This window comes from Macaca thibetana, chromosome 9, assembly GCF_024542745.1.
Source record: "Macaca thibetana thibetana isolate TM-01 chromosome 9, ASM2454274v1, whole genome shotgun sequence".
NCBI lineage: Eukaryota > Metazoa > Chordata > Mammalia > Primates > Cercopithecidae > Macaca > Macaca thibetana.
The window spans coordinates 97928474-97947386 of record NC_065586.1 but is presented as its reverse complement, the minus strand read 5'-3'; the positions used below and the strand labels follow the sequence as shown (position 1 = coordinate 97947386).

The window sequence follows — 18913 nt, the reverse complement described above, 5'->3', positions numbered from 1 at the left end:
TGTCTCCTTAGCTCGGCAGGACCTTAAAGTTCTCCTTGTTTTCTTTCTCTTAGGATTCCTGTCCTGCATTGCCTGTTATCCAGTATCTGACAAGAATTGTTTCCCAGTTCTCAGTTACTCTATCAAGTGGAAGTTCTGAACTACTTTAAAATACTGCATACCCTGAGTTGCCCAACTGAATTTTTTGAATTTCACATATTTTTCAGAGAACCTTCCCTTACATTAACTATTCATATATACATATATATAAAATCTCTGCCTACCTCATTCTCGTTCTTCCCTCCTCTTTTTCTCAGTTACTACAGAAGGAAGTCTCAAATGGATATTGGAAATGGTATATATAGTGAACATTTTTATGTCCTTTTTAAGATAATTTACTAAAACGTTTCTGATATTCCCTTTCCCCATTTTTTTTCCATCTATTCTTGGGTCCAAGTGCTAGCCTTAACTAACATTGATCATTTACAAAGGCTTAGCCTTCATGTCTCTCAACAGTAAGGAGAGTTTGAACCTGAAGCTTTTGGGTCTCTAATATTTTATCCTTTTAACTGTCTGCTTGGTCACTGTGTCTCTTTGAGACCCTCCATCTGCCCATGGACGAGAAGGGTAAGCCGATAGCATTTAAAGGAATTTAACAGTCTCCTCTGGGTACTAGTTAGCATTGGAGCTCATGAATCTAATTGTTTTCCTTGTTGTCTGAGATACAACTCTTTTGGTTGCTATATGCAAACAAGTGCTAAAAATGGCTCAGCAACTCCTTGAACCTGGCTGCTCAAAGATCACTATGTTTGTCTGCTTAGATTGTTTTGGACAGTTATCTAATAAGTACACTGCACAGTTGAGCTGAATTTATGCAGTTGGAATCCATTGCTACATTGAACACACCTCAGAAGGACATTTCAGAGTGGATCAAATGTAATTTCTGAGAAACCATAGCTATAGCTATAGCTTGTATATTTTGAGAGTAAAGTGACATCCTCTCCCATTCATTTCATCTTTTGTACAGGATTTATTTTTTTCAGTGTCAGGTCTGAGCCTTGAAGAAACTGCCTTTCAGGTGATTGCCCTGATGGAGTCTAGGCTGTCAGTGTCAGTCACAGATGTGTCCAAGCTAATGGTTGGTCCTTCCTGCAGCTGCTGTCTCAGGGGTCCTGCTACACTAGTGTAGAATTTTGCGCTCAGAATTAGCTACCACAGTAATGTAAAGAGGAAGAGGTGGTAAACAAAAGAGAAGAGGCCGGGCGTGATGGCTCACGCCTATAATCCCAGCACTTTGGGAGGCCAAGACAGGCGGATCATGAGGTCAGGAGATTGAGACCATCCTGGCTAACGTGGTAAAAACCCTGTCTCTACTCTAAATACAAAAAATTGGCTGCGTGTGGTGGCGGGTGCCTGTAGTCCCAGCTGCTCGGGAGGCTGAGGCAGGAGAATGGCTTGAACCCAGGAGGCGGAGCTTTCAGTGAGCCGAGAGTGCGCCACTGCACTCCAGCCTGGGTGACAGAGCGAGACTCCGTCTCAAAAAAAAAAAAAAGAAAGAAAAAGATAACAAGCCTTGGGTTCCTTATTTTCCCAGTCTTAGAAGGTGTGACTAGCTACCCATTCACTGATCAGTTAAGCAGCTGACTCCAAACCATACTTAGTGTTACTGGCTCAACCCTCTATGTCCTTACATCTGTGGGTGTGCCTGTTGATGGATGCATGTTAGCTCCATAAAGGCAAGACTTGGCTCTGAGGGCTTTCGAAGCCTGTCAAAGAGTGCTGAGAACAGTGCTGAAGGTACATCAGGATCTAACTCTAATCTTACCATGTGACCTTGATGAGGGATTCCTTTTTTTTTTGGTTGGGCCTGTGTTACTAAATTAGTTTGCAAACATGTTGACTGTTCGTTGTTTCTTAGGACTCTGTTAGACATTATGAAAATCCATCACACTGAGCCTTCTTCAGAGTGCTGGGCATCTAGCTATGAGAGATTTCAGAGAGGAAATCAGTAGTAATGGCATGTTGTTTTTCTAGAAGAGGGCCTGCCACTCTGCCTGCGTCCACCTGCTAATGCATGAACCCTAAAGCAGTATATTTTTTCCTCCACAGGAAATCCCTTGTTGGGAAACCTGTAGAATGCAAATATCTTCCAGAAAGGGTGGGGACAGCTGAGAGGAATTTTCTTATTTATGGATGGGATTGAAAGGGAAGCTATGGAAATAGGTCACTTCTCCCAATTTCAGGCCCTAAAAAATAGTTATTCATAGGGTCATATCAAGGCAAAGAAAATAATAGTAACAGCTACAGTTCTTAAGTGCTTTCTGTGTGCCATGCACAGAAAGCTTTCAATACATTGTCTTATTTAGTCCTCAGAACCAGCTATATATGATGAAGTTATTAGTATTCCCACTTTAAAGATGAACAAACAGGCTTACCCAGCTCCACCCTGCTGCTAACTGGTGAAGATAGGATATGAGTCCAGGCAGGCTAACTCTAGAGCCATACTCTTAACCACTATGCCATCTTGATTATCACTAGCTACTAATTGGAACTTTTCAGCACCCAGGTGCAACTAGACCCAACAGTGACCTGCCAAGATCTTTACTTAGAGAACATCTTGGCAGTGCTGTGCTTCTTGTTTAGCTTTAATTAATCTTGAATTTGGAAGAATATGGATTTTAGGGAAAGAAGAATTGGCTTTTGCTTCTCCCTCATCAGAATCCCTCTTCTAAGCTGTCCAGCATCTGACTACACTTAACATAATTGTTAGAATGCCGTTGAGAGGCTCTGCTTAGGCTGGTTAAATTGCAAGGTTAGGGACAGACCTTTATTGCTTCTGGGTGAAAAGAGGGCTATTCCTCATTAGGAGACACATAACCAGTTCTGGGAAAGGCCTGGTTTTAGGAAAATAGAGGAAGAATGGGAGGCTAAATTTAGTCCTTTCAGAGGAAATAAACGATAAGACCTTCCATTTCTCTTTCAGTCTCTTGCCCAAGTTTATAGAGCATTTTAGACCCAATAACAAATCCAGAGAAGAGAACTAGGCAATGCCCTGAGTAGGTCATTCTCAATTTTGTAGGAAAAGTTGTCTTCCTTTGAGTTTGAGGAAATTTGCTGGGTATTATAAAGAAGATGACTTCAGCCTTTCTGGCTGACAAATGGTATGTTTGACTTGTGATATTGCCTCTCCATGGATGGTGAGAGGGAGATTTCATTGTGTGTTTACCATTAAAAACTGCCTGCAGCTTCTTGGACCTTCCTCTCCCCTCTAGCAGTCGATTTGCCAGTGACCAGTGTTGAAGGCCCAAGGTATGCTGAGCACTTTTTTTTTTTTTTTTGAAGTGGAGTCTCACTCTGTCGCCAGTCATGATCTTGGCTCACTGCAACCTCTGAACCTCCTGGGTTCAAGCGATTCCCCTGCCTCAGCCTCCCAAGTAGCTGGGATTACAGGCACATGCCACCACTCCTGGCAGATTTTTGTATTTTTAGTAGAGATGGCATTTCACTATGTTGGCCAGACTGGTTTTGAACTCCTGACCTCAAGTGATCTGCCCGCCTCGGCCTTCCAAAGTACTTGCATTACAGGTATGAGCCACTGCACCCAGCCCAGCACTATTTCTTTTAAGGATAAGACAATTATGCTAGGACTAGGAGGTCAGAAAGGTCAGAGCAGTGAACAGTTTAGAAAGGTGGCTTGGGGAGCAAACCTGATTATTCAGTCCTTCTTTTTTTTTTTTTTCTGTATACCTGCTTTGTGGTCCAGACTTCTTGCTTCTTGATTCTGTGGGCACCAGGATAGATGTGTCCAAAATCCTGAAACATCATGAGGAATAAACTCCATTACCCAACTTGCCATGGAACAAACTCATTATTTCTCCATTATCAGCTTGCAGAATAAGTAGTGCCTACCCAGCCCCCTCCACATTATGGGAAAGAGAAGCAAGGGCAGTGTCTGGACTTAGCCTGGTGATGCTCTTGTTTGTATTTTCAGAGACTGATGACTCAGGCTGTCCTTTCCTGCTTTGTGGAAGAAATGGGTTCAAAAAATCATATTCTCTAGTGAGTAAACAGCCAAAGTAGAATCAAGAATCCAGTGGGACAGATGGATGGAAATTATTATGAAAATCCTATAAAAAACCTTTTTATCTTTTTTTCCTCCTGATTCCATTTTAACTCCTTTATCTGTTTCAAGTCATCCAGAGATTAATTTTTTTATGATTAGGAGTTAGGGTTAAAGCAGAACTGCATGGAAGTGGAACAGAATGATGACAGTCTCTTTGGGAAAATGGAAGATTAGCCTTGAGATAGGAGCATTCATTGTAGAAGGAATTTATTGAATCTTTTGACACTCTACCCCGAGCCTGAAGACCACAGGATGGCAGAGGCCTGAAAAGCCCAATTAAAGATCAAAGACCTTTGAATTTCAAGCTTTCATCTAAAATGAGTATGGAGTAATCAAAATAGCAGCCAAAATCAGATATTGCTGATAATGAGTTTGGAGTGGTCTATAAAATTTTGTTGGTTTACACCAACTATCAACAGGGTTAAGCGGGGTGTTCAACTGCTAGTATTGAAAATTGTCAAACCCTGGAGCCCTAAGGAGCTGGGCAGTAAACAGCTAAAGTGAGTAAACGGCTATCATTAAAGCTCAAACAGCAAATCAAGGCTTCACCAGGTTACTTTCTTAGCTCTCCACAAATCGTACTTCCAAACTTCTTAGGAGAAGCAAGTTTGAATTCCTCGAATCTTTGGTCTCTGAAGACCCAAGTTTAGCCTGTAAACTCAAGAATGTGCCCCAGGTTAGACCAGCCTGCTAGTATAGGAAGAGCACTGGATTGAGAGAAAATTCTGGTATATAATCCCAGTTTTATGACTTTGGGCGATTTCCAATCTTTCTGGACATTTATTTCTTCCTCTGTGAAATGAGGGCCATGAACTAGGTAAGTGATTTCAAAGGCTCCTCCCAGAACTATTATTTTTTCTTTATATATGTTTATATATAATATATAAATATTTTATATAATTTATTTTATATAAATATATACAAATATATGCATGTTTTTTCACACCTGTGTATATATATTTATATATAATATATAAATATATTTTATATAATTTATATAAATATATTTTATATAAATATATACAAATATATGCATATATTTTTTCACACCTGTGATTCCAGTACTTTGGGAGGCTGAGGTGGAAGAATCACTTGAGCCCAGAAGGTCAAGGGTGCAGTAAGCTGTTATTAAGCCACTGTACCCCAGCCTGGATGACAGTGAGCTCTTGTCTCAAAAAAATAATAAAACATAGGCCATCATCCAGGGCCTGGTCTTGAACTCCTGACCTCAAACGATCCTCCCACCTTGGCCTCCCAAAGTGCTGGGATTATAGGTGTGAGCCACTGTACCTGATCCAGAACTATTATTTCTATGGTTTTGTCCATGTAGTAGCACTTGGCCAAAAAGAGGTATGATAACCGGGCGTGGTGGCTCACGCCTGTATCCCAGCAATTTGGGAGGCCGAGGCAGGCAGATCGCCTGAGGTCAGGAGTTCAAGACCAATGTGACCAACATGGTAAAACCCTGTCTCTACTAAAAGTACAAAAATTAGCCAGGAGTGGTGGCGGGCACCCGTAATCCCAGCTACTTGGGAGGCTGAGGCAGGAGAATCACTTGAACCCAGGAGGTGGAGGTTACAGTGAGCTGCGATCATGCCAGCCAGGGTGACAGAGCGAGACTTCGTCTCAAAGGAAAAAAAAAGGTATGATTTTTTTTTTTTTTTTTTTTTTTTTGAGACGGAGTCTCACGCTGTTGCCCAGGCTGGAGTGCAGTGGCGCAATCTCGGCTCACTGCAAGCTCCGCCTCCCGGGTTCCCGCCATTCTCCTGCCTCAGCCTCCTGAGTAGCTGGGACTACAGGCGCCCGCCACCGCGCCCGGCTAATTTTTGTATTTTTTTTAGTAGAGACGGGGTTTCACTGTGGTCTCGATCTCCTGACCTTGTGATCCGCCCGCCTCGGCCTCCCAAAGTGCTGGGATTACAGGCTTGAGCCACCGCGCCCGGCCAAAAAGGTATGATTTTCCTTATCGCTATCCTCAGATGCTAGGAATAACTCCAGGCCTTCCTGGCTACCATGTAACAAGCTGATTCATCTTATTCGAATACATCAGACACTTTTTCTTTTTTCCCCTCCCTCACATCAGATACTTCCATTTTTCCATTTTCATTGTTTCTATTTGTTTCCATCTCAACAGCCTTCATCCATTTGGCACCTTCTGTTTGCTAGGCCCTATCATTTATTTTTTATATTTATTTTGTATACTATCTCTAATCTTCATAATGTTATAAGACGATAGTATTATGACCACTTCACCATTAAGGAAACTAAAACCCAGGTCAAAGTCATATAACTAGTAAATGATGGTTCAAAATTTGAACCTAGGTTTCTGATTTTGTAGCCTCTTTATTCCCCACTACCATCCTGTTAGGTTCCTGGTTTATTTTCTATTCTGTAAGAAGTCTCTGTAAGCTTCTCTGTTAGTATCTTGTGGTCTCAGCCTCATCTGGCAGCCTGGCCCCTAGGAAAGACCATACATGTTGCCCTGGTTGGGAGAGGGCTGGTGGCAGCTTCCCATGTTTTCCCCAAACAGGTTAAACTGTAAATGTCAGCTTAAATTGAGAAGAAACTAATGAACACAAGTTTGCTGCCAGGTCACATCCTATTATTTAGTCGTCCTCTCACTGTTACTCTGCTGGGAATTCAGGTCAACAGAGATTCGAAACTGAGTAATTTTTCAGGCACAAGGCAAAGCCCTCTGGCATTGAGACTGAATAGCCATTGCCAGGAACTTTTCGACGTCGGCGATTCTTGTTTTGCCACTGCTATCTTCAGGGTAGAAATTATTTTGTGTTTCAAAGGCCTTGCTGAAATAAATGGAGCACAGGCTACTGAATAGTCCGTGAGGAATGCATATTATGTGTGCTAAGGTGTGTATGTGTCTGAAACCTTGTCAACAATTTTGAACTAACCTTGTGCACTAGGATCTCATCTATTTCCTGTCTTGAAGACATCCTGATCCTGATGTAGCCAACAGCCTCACAACCTGCATCATGCAAAGCCAGCCCTCTCTGTTTAGTTTTTCTTTAGTATAACCTGTGTCACTTTGCACTACCAAAGTTATCCTGGCCATTCTCTGAGTTCTGGCTGATGCCTTGCTAGTTACACTGAGAATGGTGAGGTCATTGTGAGAGGCTTGCTTTCATATTGCATAGACAATGTTAGCCTGGTGCAGTGGCTCATGCCTGTTATACCAGCACTTTGGAAGGCTGAGGCGGGTGGATCATGAGGTCAGGAGTTTGAGACCAGCTTGGCCAAAATAGTGAAACCCCATCTCTACTAAAAATAACAAAAAAAATTAGCCGGCATGGTGGTGCGCACCTATAATCCCAGCTACTCAGGAGGCTGAGGCAGGATAATTGCTTGAACATGGGAGGCAGAGGTTGCCGTGAGCCGAGATTGCGCCTTTGCACTCCAGCCTGGGCGACAGAGTGAGACTCTGTCTCAAAAAAAAAAAAAAAAAGAATAATAGACAATGTTGTTTTCTCTTCACCAGAATCTGCCATAGGCTGAATGAAGAAGTATGAGGCCCTAGCCCCTGGCTTATGGTTAGAACTATCTTGAGACAGCCATAACTCCAAATACTCCTTGTCACCAGAAAATCTTTCATTATAAAATTAGTAACCATTACTGACTATGATTATGTGCCAGGCATTGTATAATCATTATCTCATGTTATCTTCACATCAGCCTTACAAGATGTAGATGCTGTTGTCTTCATTTTATAGATACTGAAAACTGAGGCTCAAAGAGATTAAGAAACTTGCATAAATTTATTTTGCTAATTAGTGGTTGACTGGGAACTAAAACGTAGGTCTCTGACCTCAATCCTATGTTCTTGATGACTTCGCTGTCCTCCCAGGCCCCTTACCTCCAGAGACTTCAGGGGCAGATGTTTAGGCCCTCCCAAACATTGCCCGCTTTGTTTTCCCCTTACTTAAGTTGAGGCAAAGTGTTTTGAGGCAAAGAAGAGGGCATGAGATCTTTGAAACTGAGTCCATTTTTGTATCCTTTGTCTTCCACTTGAACCCAGAAGATGTTCCTTTGTGGTGAGGAATCACTTATGCACATAGAATCTTTGGGACAGTTTGAAATAGGCAGGTACTTCCTGGACTGTGAAAGTAGTTACTTTTGAGTCATAGGAGCTGTCTAGGTAGCTGTGTAGCCATTGGGATGACAGTGTTTCCATCAATTGTATGTTATTTAAAACTTTTATTCAGGAACTTAAAAACTTTTATTCCCATGTCATTTTAGGAAGGTGAGTTCAAGTTCCATTTTACAGAGAAAAGGGCTGAGACTCCCAGAGGCTAGATGAATTGTCTAAAGTCCCATAATAAGAGGCTAGGTGAATTGTCTGAAGTCCCATAACAAGAGTAGAACTCCAAGCTCAGTTAATTTTCTTTTCTTTTTTCTTTTCTTTTTCTTTCTTTCTTTCTTTCTTTCTTTCTTTCTTTCTTTCTTTCTTTCTTTCTTTCTTTCTTTCTTTTCTTTCTCTTTCTCTCTCTCTTTCTCTCTCTCTCTTTCTCTCTCTGTTTCTTTTTCTCTTTCTCTTTCTCTCTTTCTCTTTCTTTCTGTCTCTTTCTCTCTCTTTCTTTCTGTCTCTCTCTCTCTCTCTCTTCTTTCTTCTTTCTTTTTGAGACAGAATCGCACTCTGTCACCCAGGCTGGAGTGCAGTGACATGATCTCGGTTCACTACAACCTCCGCCTCCCGGGTTCAAGTGATTCTCCTGCCTCAGCTTCCCAAGTAGCTGGGATTACAGGCACCTACCACTGTGCCCAGCTAATTTTTGTATTTTTAGTAGAGACAGGGTTTCACCATCTTGGTCAGGCTGGTCTCGATCTCCTAATCTCGTGATCCATCCACCTCGACCTCCCAAAGTGCTGGGATTACAGGCGTGAGCCACCGTGCCTGGCCAGCTCAGTTAACTTTCTATCAGGCTGTTGCCAAGACTCAACTCTCTGTCTCCTAAGGGTCATAGGTGGTGGTGTGAGGATTCCTTGGACAGCATGTGACCTGTAGGTGACTTACGGGCTTTGAGGCTACCTTAAGCTGAGGTGGCTGGCATGATTCTAGGAAGCCCACAAGCCCAACAGCCAATGAAAGAAGGTAGCCTTGTGCTTGCGGGGGCGTAGACTGTTACCTGATGGATTGGAAAGGGATTTCAACCTGAGAGGGACCTTTAGAGTTGCCAGGAAGCAGATACTGTGGCTGCAAATTGTGGTGAAGCCTCAGGCCTTTAGGCAGAGGCTCTGGGAGATGGCTGTCTGCCTAAGTGTGGCCCTCACCATGTCCCAGGCCAGTGCTGAGACTCAAATGAGACATGTTCCTTAAGTCTGAAACTACAGAAAGCAAAGTCCCAGGCTAGGCAAGTACCTGCTAGTGTTCTGAAGTCTTGGATGGGTTGGGGCCCAGACCTGAGCCTAGAATATCTTTTTCCCTTGGGAGTAAAAAAAAAGTGACAAGGGCAAGAGACAGCAGAGACTAGATGAACTGACAGGCAACTTTCCTTGGGTATAAGAGGAAGAAAGGAAGTAAGCCCACAAGAAAGGGCCAGGGAAGGCCGGGCGCCGTGGCTCACGCCTGTAATCCCAGCACTTTGGGAAGCCAAGGCAGGTGGATCACCTGAGGTCAGGAGTTGGAGACCAGCCTAGCCAATATCATGAAACCCGTCTCTACTAAAAAGACAAAAAAAAAAAAAAAAAAAAGCCGGGCGTAGTGGTAGGTGCCTGTAATCCCAGCTACTCAGGAGGCTTAGGCAGGAGAATCGCTTGAACCTGTGACGTGGAGTCTGCAGTGAGCTGAGATTGCACCATTGCACTCCAGTCTGGGCGACAAGAGCAAGACTCTGTCTCAAAAAAAGAAAAAAAAAAAGAAAGGGCCAGGGAAGGGGGAGGTGGCAACAGGCAGTGTCTGGACAAGAGGAGAGCTGAGATCACGAGCACCATAAGTCCAGCCAGGCTTCTGGTTTTCTTTTCTTTTTCTTTTTTTTTTTTTTTTTTTTTTTTTTTTTTTTTTGAGACAAGGTCTCACTCTGTCATCCAGGCAGGAGTACAGTGGCGCGATCTCAGATCATGGCATCCTCCACCTCCCGGGTTTCAAGCTATTATCCTGCCTCAGCTTCCCAAGTTGCTGGAATTACAGGTGTGCACCACCACTAATGTTTGTATTTTTAGTACAGACGGGGTTTCACCATGTTGGCCAAGCTAGGTCTTGAACTCCTGACTTCAGGTGATCTGCCTGCCTCGGCCCCCCAAAGTGCTGAGATTACAGGCGTGAGCCACCATGTCCGGCTGCTTCTGGTTTTCTTCCAAGGAGCTAGTAGCTCAGGGACCTTCTCTGCTCTCACCTCCCTGTAACAAACTAAACTAAACCATGCTGGCAAAAGCCAGATTTATTGGGATAGGAAGAAATCACTCTTCTAAGTGAGACCTTAGACCTTCTCCCCTGCCCTGGCAAGAGGAGAAAGTCCAGGTGATCAAAGCAGCCTTACCTGCAGCCTGAGGCTCTCAGGATGTGGTCAAAAGGTACAACCATCTCTTCACATGCAGTAACTTCTTTCGCAGAAATTGACTTTAGCATGATGTTTGTCCTTTGGCACTTAATACCCCTCAGGAAAGGCTGAGTCCAAGTTGCTGGGTCTTAAGCATAGATGAAGCTCCCCAGATTTCAGGGCATAGGAAAACATGTATTATTCTATTCTGCCTGGTTCCTAGGGGCTGATTCCATCTTAGAGGAATTTTGCCTTTTTCTGGGCTTGAGCCATTCACTTCTGAGCCAAGACCTTGGCTGCAGATATTCCAGCCACGAGTCCAGCCCACGTGCATGAGAGGACCAGATTACTTTGTGGGTGACTGCTGTTGCTGGGTACCAGTCCTCCTGCCTACAGAACTGACAAATGGAATGAGAAGTAGAGGAACCAGCCTATACTTCAGTCTATGGGACACACCAGGCAGAATGATCTTGTAGAACTGGGTGTCTGAAGGGAAGAAAGCTGGGCCAGACCTTTGCCCTAGCCGTTCCTTCCTTCCCAAACCAAACTCAGTAACTCTCCCATAGGGACACAAGCCTTCCCTGTGCCGTCCAGCCCTTCTCTCTCCTCAGGAATTTTTGGCAGCCAGAGTGTTTGCTACCAAGTGAAGTCTGCCTGGCACAAATTTGGACTGGTACAGGGAGCAGTGCAGAGGCACCTTTGGGCCCCTCAGGAGCCTGTCCTCCATCCTGACTCTGGCTTATTTCGTCTTCCCAACTCCCCACCCCCTTCTATCAGAGCTGTGTGTTCATTGTCACTCACTAATTCCTCCAAGCTCCCTACTGAGCAGGGAGTGCTCCACAATGCCATAGGCTTTCCTCCAGGTCAGATCAACTTCACTCTGATGATCAGAGTGAATGATCATCCCCTCTCCTGGTCTCCCCTTTCTTCCTAGCTCACTTCTTCTGATTTGATGTGTAGTGCCTCTCCCTCAACTGCCCCTGCCTTTGATTCATGATCTTATAAGCTGAAGTGACATCTGGCCTGGTTATGAACAGTCCCTTCTTTCTGTAACCACAGATATTCAAGGTTCCTGGAGTCAGTGGAAGTCTGAATCCTCCCCACATAGAAAATCAGAGAGGTGTTATGGGAGGAAAACCCCACAGAACAAAGGCTCTAGCTTAGTCTTGAAAGCGTACCCTATACCCAAAGGCTGGGATGCCCTGAAGTTCAGTCCAGGCACTGGATAAGAAGAATGAGTTGGCACTGAGCAATGAAAACAAGTAGCAGATGGTGCTGAGGAACATCCCAAGACTGAAGAAATGTGGTTCCCAGAATGGGAGAAGGAAGGAGACATTGGCAAAGTCTTACTCAGCAACTGTGACAACCTGGCCAGGGAAAGCTTCAGGATAAGGCTGAGAGCACATTTGTGGTGTCAGGGATACTGGTAAGCTGAGATGCTTACTGTTCTATAACCTCTTCTCATGCTCTTTTACCATACTCAGAGTAAACAGACTTGGTGGCCAGGCTGGGCTGTTCAGGAAAGGCAGGGAATAGAAGAGATTAGAAAGTCGCGGTGGTTGCAGTGGCTCATGCCTGTAATCCCAGCACTTTTGGAAGTCAAGGCTGGTGGATCAACTGAGGTCAGGAGTTAGAAACCAGCTTGGCCAACATGGAGAAATCCCGTCTCTACTAAAAATACAAAAATTAGCTAGGCATGATGACACGCACCTGTAATCCCAACTACTCAGGAGGTTGAGGCATGAGAATTACTTGAACCCAGGAGGCAGAGGTTGCAGCGAGCCGAGATTGTACCACTGCACTCCAGCCTGGGCGATAAGAGTGAGGCTCTGTCTCAAAAAGAAAAAAAAAAAGAGAGAGAGAGATTAGAAAGTTGGCCAGGCTTGGTGGCTCACACCTGTAATCCCAGCACTTTGGGAGGCCAGCGTGGGTTGATCACCTGAGGTCAGGAGTTCGAGACCAGCCTGGCCAACATGGTGAAACCCCATCTCTCCTAAAACATATAAAAATTAGCCAGCTGTGGTGGTGTGTCCCTGTAGTCCCAGCTACTCGGGAGGCTGAGGCAGGAGAATCGCTTGAACCTGGGAGGCCGAGGTTGTAGTGAACTGAGATCACACCACTGTACTCCAGCCTGAGCGACAGAGCGAGACTCAGTCTCATAAAAAAGAGAGAGAGAGAGAAAGTGGTCCCAGAAACCTGAGGCATCGTTCCCTGTAGCCAGGCTATTTTCTGGAAGATAAGTAATGAGCAGGGTTTCTTGGGGGTGTTGTCACAGACCAAACCCAAACCAGTAGATCAGCAGCGTGGAGCTAAGGGATGTGGGATTTGCATGGCCTAAGCCCTGCCTGGCTCTTGATGTCCCCCAGGTGCTGGAGGTGGTGAGAGCCAACTATGACACACTCACACTGAAGCTGCAGGACGGCCTGGACCAGTATGAGCGCTACTCAGAGCAGCACAAGGAAGCTGCCTTCTTCAAAGAGCTGGTAAGTGCCCCACCGCCTCTGCCTGTGTCTTAAGGGCCCACCCGCAGCCACTGGGTTCTACTGTGCAGATGGGCTTCTAGGGGACAACTGCGGTTTGCTAAGGGCAGATAAAACAAGACTTGAGGGGTCTGCTGGGATGGGGTATGCAACTTCTCTCCGCCACTGTACCAGGCAGTAAGAGAAGATGCTATTTGAGGTGGTGTTGCCTACTTCTCCTCTGCAGCCATGGAGACAGCCCTTGCACAGCTCCAGCTGGGCCTGGGGTTTGATGTGTGTTCCCAGGGGCAGATCTAGCTCATTATTCCTTAACCTGTCCTCAGGGCAACTAATAAGAGTAATTGATTCTTCCCCTTCTTATGGAATTACTTCTTCCCAAACTCCTAACTGGCCGCTGGTCTGAGTCCCCTCCCGATCTAGTTCTCCAGTCTCCGCTCCCTGCTTTCTAATCACTCAGCTTCCTGCAGCCCCAACCCTTGGGCACTTGGAGCCATGAGCATTTGCTGTGCCTCCTACACTTCCCAGTCAGTGTCTCCACAGAGCTAGCCCTATTGATGGTCCCTTTCCTGCCCTGTACTCTGAGCTGTTCTCAAGAAAAGCTCAGCCTCCCTGCAGTCCTGTCACCCTACCAGCTTGGTTTTACACAAACATCCTGGCTGGGAACTGAGACCAGGACATGCAGGCCTCTGTACCCACTTTCCCTATCCTTAGACCTCCCTCTGCTGGGGCTGAACTTGCATCAGCTCAGCTTTTACTTACCCCATGCCAAGTGTGTGGTAAAGGCACTGCATTTTAGATCATTTGTCTTGTGCTAAACATAGCCCAACTCTGTTCCTGACATGACATTCCTCAGGATTTTGGACTTCCAAAGGGTCAGGAAGACATGTTCTGGGGTGAGTTCATTTGGAACACAGAAATCATTACTGTAAAGTGATAGCAGAGTAGAGCATTTTTATGGAATGGTTGGCAAGTCTTCAAGTTGATGTGGAGGAAGTACTGGGAGCCAGTGGTTAACAGAGAGCAATCTGTGAGGAGCTGGAGAGGGTTACAGGAGCGGTGTCTTGAGGCTCTGAGACACTCACCATGGCCTTACTCATTTCTGCTCATATTCGTTCCCCTAGCACAGGGGAGCAAAGAGGGTCTGGTCCGGTTTGGAGCTAATGAGCTCAAATTTCCTGCTGTTTGCCATGCTGCCCTTTCTTCTGCTTCCTTCCTGACGACTTCATTAAGTTTCCTATAGCATAGCAGAAATTGAAGGAAAGCTTCTGAGACTTTGGGGCCCAGGAGGACACACTGTCCTTCTCCCTCCCTTTTTGTTTCTCAGGCAACCTACACAGCTATTTCCTATGGGAAAATCTCCTTGAAGAGTCTGCCAGATTCCTCTTGGAACCCTCTCAGAGTAGGGACTTGGGCCCTCTGACCCTTTCTCTACAGGCTTTTCCCAGGCTGACCCAGGCAACACTTCGTGCAGGGTTCTGTGGGTAGAGAGTACGTGAGGTGAGCAGTGGGTACACGGCAAGGATACGCCCCAGGCTTTCCTCTCGAGTGGGCAGGCATCTTAGAAGGAGTACTATAGGAGTTAAGAATACTTGGCCCTGCTCCCAAGCTGGAACTCACTAGCAGTGTCACCTGGCCCTGGCCATTGAAATTGGCCTCCTTGGATCATACCCTTACCATCTATGCCAGAAAAGGACTGCATCTCTAAACACTCCTGCCAACCCGAAAATGTAGATAAATCCAAAGGGAGAGTGAAGAGACTAGAAACACATCTAAAGAGAGGTGGTACTAGAGCATGAGTCCTCTGGCCTCAGTTTCTCCTCCTCCATCAGATCACTGAGCAGCCCAGTCCCCCTTCTGCATAGCCAAAGCAGGGACAGAGGCCAGCCTCAGCCCTCCTTTCTTGTCTGTGCCTGATTCTACCTCCCCGGGAGCCCAGATGTTGTTCTCACATCCTCTAGAGTTTGTTCCTATCAGCCCCTCTTCTCTCCTTCCCTGCTGTCAAGGAACTGTTTGCTCATTTGCCTGCAAGGATAATAGCTGTTAAGGGTTCATTTCCTAAGAGAGACACTTCTAGTGACCCGTGTAGCAGGCACTGTCCTCTCCCGTTTGGAACTGACTCTCTCCTGTTTTCTCTCTGGCTGTGCCCTCCCACCTTCCCCACCTACCCTTTCCCAGGTTCGATCCATTAGCACCAACGTCCGGAGAAACCTGGCCTTCCATACACTCAGCCAAGAAGTCCTGCTCAAGGAGTTCTCCACTATCTCCTGAGGCCACGCCTAACTGAGCAGCCTCTGACTGCCCTTACCCATGAGGATCATGGGCTGGAGGGGGAGTGAGGGGAGAGGGGGCTGCCCCCGAGGTTGCAGAGAAACACAGATACCAAGTTCTCTTGGTGAAGACTACACTTCAGTGGAGCTCGGGCAGCAGGGGCAAGAGGGTCAAGCCAGGGATAATCTTATTTGGGGAGGAATGGGTGGGCACAGTGGGGAGAGGCCTCCAGAAATATGGGGACTTCCAGAGTGGGCTCCCTAACAGCCCCTCACATTTCCAGTCTTGAGGTTACAAGCTGTAGCTACTGACTAATTCTCGGGAGCTGGTGAGGCAAGCCTCAGGGTAATGCCAGCACCCTGAAAGTCAGTGGCTCTGCTCGGCTTCTGAAAACAGATGAACTCTCAGATATAGCTGGAGCTACATCCTGCTTCCTTTGGGCCTGGGGCTGTGCTTGGCTTGAAATCTGTGTCCCCTGCCCCCACTGGCACTTTGTCCAGTCATCAGGACCCTTGGCTCAGATTTAGGGTAGGGTAGGAATGGGGTACCTTTTTCCTTTTTCCTTTTTTTTTTTTTTTTTTGAGATGGAGTCTCCCTCTGTCACCCAGGCTGGAGTGCAGTGGCGTGATCTCAGCCTTACTGCAGCCTTCGCTTCCTGGGTTCAAGCGATTCTCCTGCCTCAGCCTCCTGAGTAGCTGGGACTACAGGAGTGTGCGCCATGCCCAGCTAATTTTTTGTATTTTTAGTAGAGATGGGGTTTCACCATGTTACCCAGGATGGTCTCAATATCCTGAGTTCATGATCCACCCGCCTCAGCCTCCCAAAGTGCTGGGAGCCTAGATGTTCTTCTCACATCCTCTAGAGTTTGTTCCTGTCAGCCACCGTGACATGGCCACCGTGCCCGGCCAGTTTTCCTATTTTCTGAATTCAGAGTTGACTCCTCTGGGAAACTGGAGATGAGAATCTGCCCAGTGCTCTGCTGTCTGGCCACCGCCTTTTGAATTTTAGTGTTGGCACTAGGAGTACCGTTATCTTTCCCCTCCTTCTGACCCATTTGACCCATCAGCACAATAGGGTCACAACCTTAACTTTTCGTTTCTAATCTCATTTACTCTGTCTTTAGGGTATGTATGAAATAAACATTGACAGGTTTTCTGGAGCCCTCAAGGTGCCTACTTTGCTGGTTCCCTTTCCAGCAGCTCCCCCGCCTCCCTAGCCCCCCCTCCTCTGGCAGCCTCTCCTGCCTCTGCTAAGCTCTCCTCCACGTGTTCCACCCCCTTACCCTGCTGTTGTTTACATCCAACCTGCCTGAGAATTTCCTCTGGGGAGGAATCTGTTCCTGTCGTGGTTTAGTGCCTGGGAGGGAGAGAACTTCCTGGGGGTAGGGTGCCCTCCATCTGAAACAGGCCAGGTGAGCATCATGCATAAGGCCTCTATTCTGTCCACTCAGATTCTGGGTGGGGCCACAGGCAAATCTGACTTTTGGGGAGTTGGCTTGTGCTTCCTCCCTTGGATAGCTTCCATGGAATCTCTATAGGCTTTCCCCACAGCTGCCTCTGAAATAGCTGCTGCTTCGAGATCCTCCCTTTTTAAAGCACTTTCTAAAGCCCTCAGGATGGCGGGAGCAAACAGCACCGGTATATTCTAGGAATAAGTGGAGGAATTCAGCAGTGAGAGCATGTCTGGGACCACCTGGGCTGCTATCCATTTAACCTAAAATCTCTTTGGGTTACTTGCCCTCCCTGGCGACCAGAGTTCTGGCTCTAACATTAAGCAGCTATGCGCTAGTTCCAGAGAATCCACTAACAGGCTGCCATGTGTAGATGTAGGTTCTTAAGAGATCACAGGCTGGGTCATCTGATCACTGAATGGATAGCTCAGCCTGGGGCATTTAGTATTTTCCCTGGTGATACACCCCCAAAGCAGCTGGATCTGGAGCTGGTGGCAAGTTGAAATTATTAAAAATTGATTTGTGTGGGACTGTCTTTAGTGTTGCCTTTTTTTTTTTTTTTTTTTTTCCTTAATCTCTGTTGCCCAGACTCATTCCTCAAACATAGAGGTAAGGTAATCTCCTAGGTGTTGCTCCCATCTGGCTAGGGGACCCCTACCCACCCTTGTGAACTCTCCTCCTTCCTCTGAGTCTCCTGGCCCTAGTAGAGGCCAGTTGGGTTCACAGAGCTGTAACCTCCCTTGCCCTCTGGGTAGAAGGAGGGATAAGGGAGTTAGTTCCCTTATCTCCAAACGTAGTGGTATTGAGGAGGCAAGCCAACCCATTTGGCCACTTCTGGATTCCTGCCAGCCTTTCCTCCAAGTGAATAAGGATGAGTCAAGGGCATGGGGCACTAAGCAGAGGGCTCCTTGCCCTCCATTGTAAAGGCCCTTCTCTTTACCAGTTTATTCACATATACCTATTCCAAGAACTCCAAATGAGAGTGTCCATTCTCTCCTGGAAAACAACCTCAACAGGAGCTGCCCAAGCACTTTCTATGCCCAGCTTCTATGCCAGGTCTGTGGAGGCTCCTCCACAGCCAAGGGAGATCCAATCGCAGGGCACTGCTCCTAAAGACAATCTTACCCTCAGCCACTTGTCCGCCTCTTAGGCTGGAACTCCCACCACAATTCCTGCTGGATTGATTAAATCAAGTGGTTAGAAATTAAAGCTAATTGAAGAAATTAAGTGTGCTTGAGTCACTTTTAAAGTTTTTGGTCTTAACAGGTCACTCCTTCAGACCCACCAGACAAGGGCCGCTCATCCTCATAGCAAGGGGTTGGGGGGCTTTTGGGTGCGGAGCCCAGAAGCATCCTGAGGAAGGTCAGACCTGTGGAGCTCAAACATTCAGGATCCATTCCTGGGAGATGAGGGAGCCCAGCTTCTGTGCTAGCCCTGCCTTTGGAAAAGGAGCTAATCTTAAAGAAGGGGTTTCATAACAAGGGCATTTCTTTCCTACTGTGTATCTTGACTTGGATCCCCAAACCTGTCAGTCGCTCCCCAAATCTGCTGGAAAACAAGGAATCTAGGACAAGACAGGTGACAAAAGAGAAAGGCAGAAAAGTTGCTGCAGGGGAGGAACAAAAGAGCAAGGATGTCTGAGAAACTGACATGGTTCACTAGTTTTCTTATCTTCCTAGTCGGTCTATTGGGGGTCATTAGATCAGTGAAGGAGGCACCCTGAGAGTGAATAGGTTCCAGAGACGGGGTTGTGGAGTGGGTGAGAGTTGGGGTCCTTCTGGAAGTTGAGAGAAGACGAAATAGTAGTCCATTGGCTCACGATGAGCCTGCTAATATTAGAGGCTGGGTTGACTCTTCCTTTGCATCCCTATCCTGCTTTAAGCACGGTGGGGACTGTCTGGGACCACAAGAGACGCATACATGGGAGGAGGAACAACAGAGAAAATAGAGGCTGACATGGAGGCAAACGGAGCGGGGACTCAGAGATGATACCCCAGGCTCTGCCTCAGCCAGAACTGTGTTGACGAAGGGGGAAGGGAGAAGGGGTGCCTGAGAATTAGGGGCGGGGTTTCCTCTCAGTGTGGCCCTTCTGTCCCGCGCTCTTCTCCACCCTCCCCCCAACAAG

The 18913-nt window shown here is 46.5% G+C and overlaps 1 protein-coding gene across 5 annotated transcripts in view; it reads left to right on the top strand.

The window, feature by feature from the left end:
- The window catches only part of ARMH3 (armadillo like helical domain containing 3), a 224908-nt gene extending 207585 nt beyond the window's left edge, over window positions 1-17323 (top strand). For 4 of the 5 annotated variants that reach the window (XM_050804126.1, XM_050804125.1, XM_050804127.1 and 1 more), the window contains 2 exons: window positions 12957-13073; window positions 15246-17323. In XM_050804126.1, the coding sequence (XP_050660083.1) occupies window positions 12957-13073; window positions 15246-15338 (210 nt within the window). In that variant the 3' untranslated portion in view covers window positions 15339-17323. Of the gene's footprint in view, window positions 1-12956; window positions 13074-15245 lie in introns of those variants that run through there. The other variant, XM_050804128.1, reaches the window with a different exon arrangement.
- The last annotated feature ends 1590 nt before the right edge of the window (window positions 17324-18913 follow it).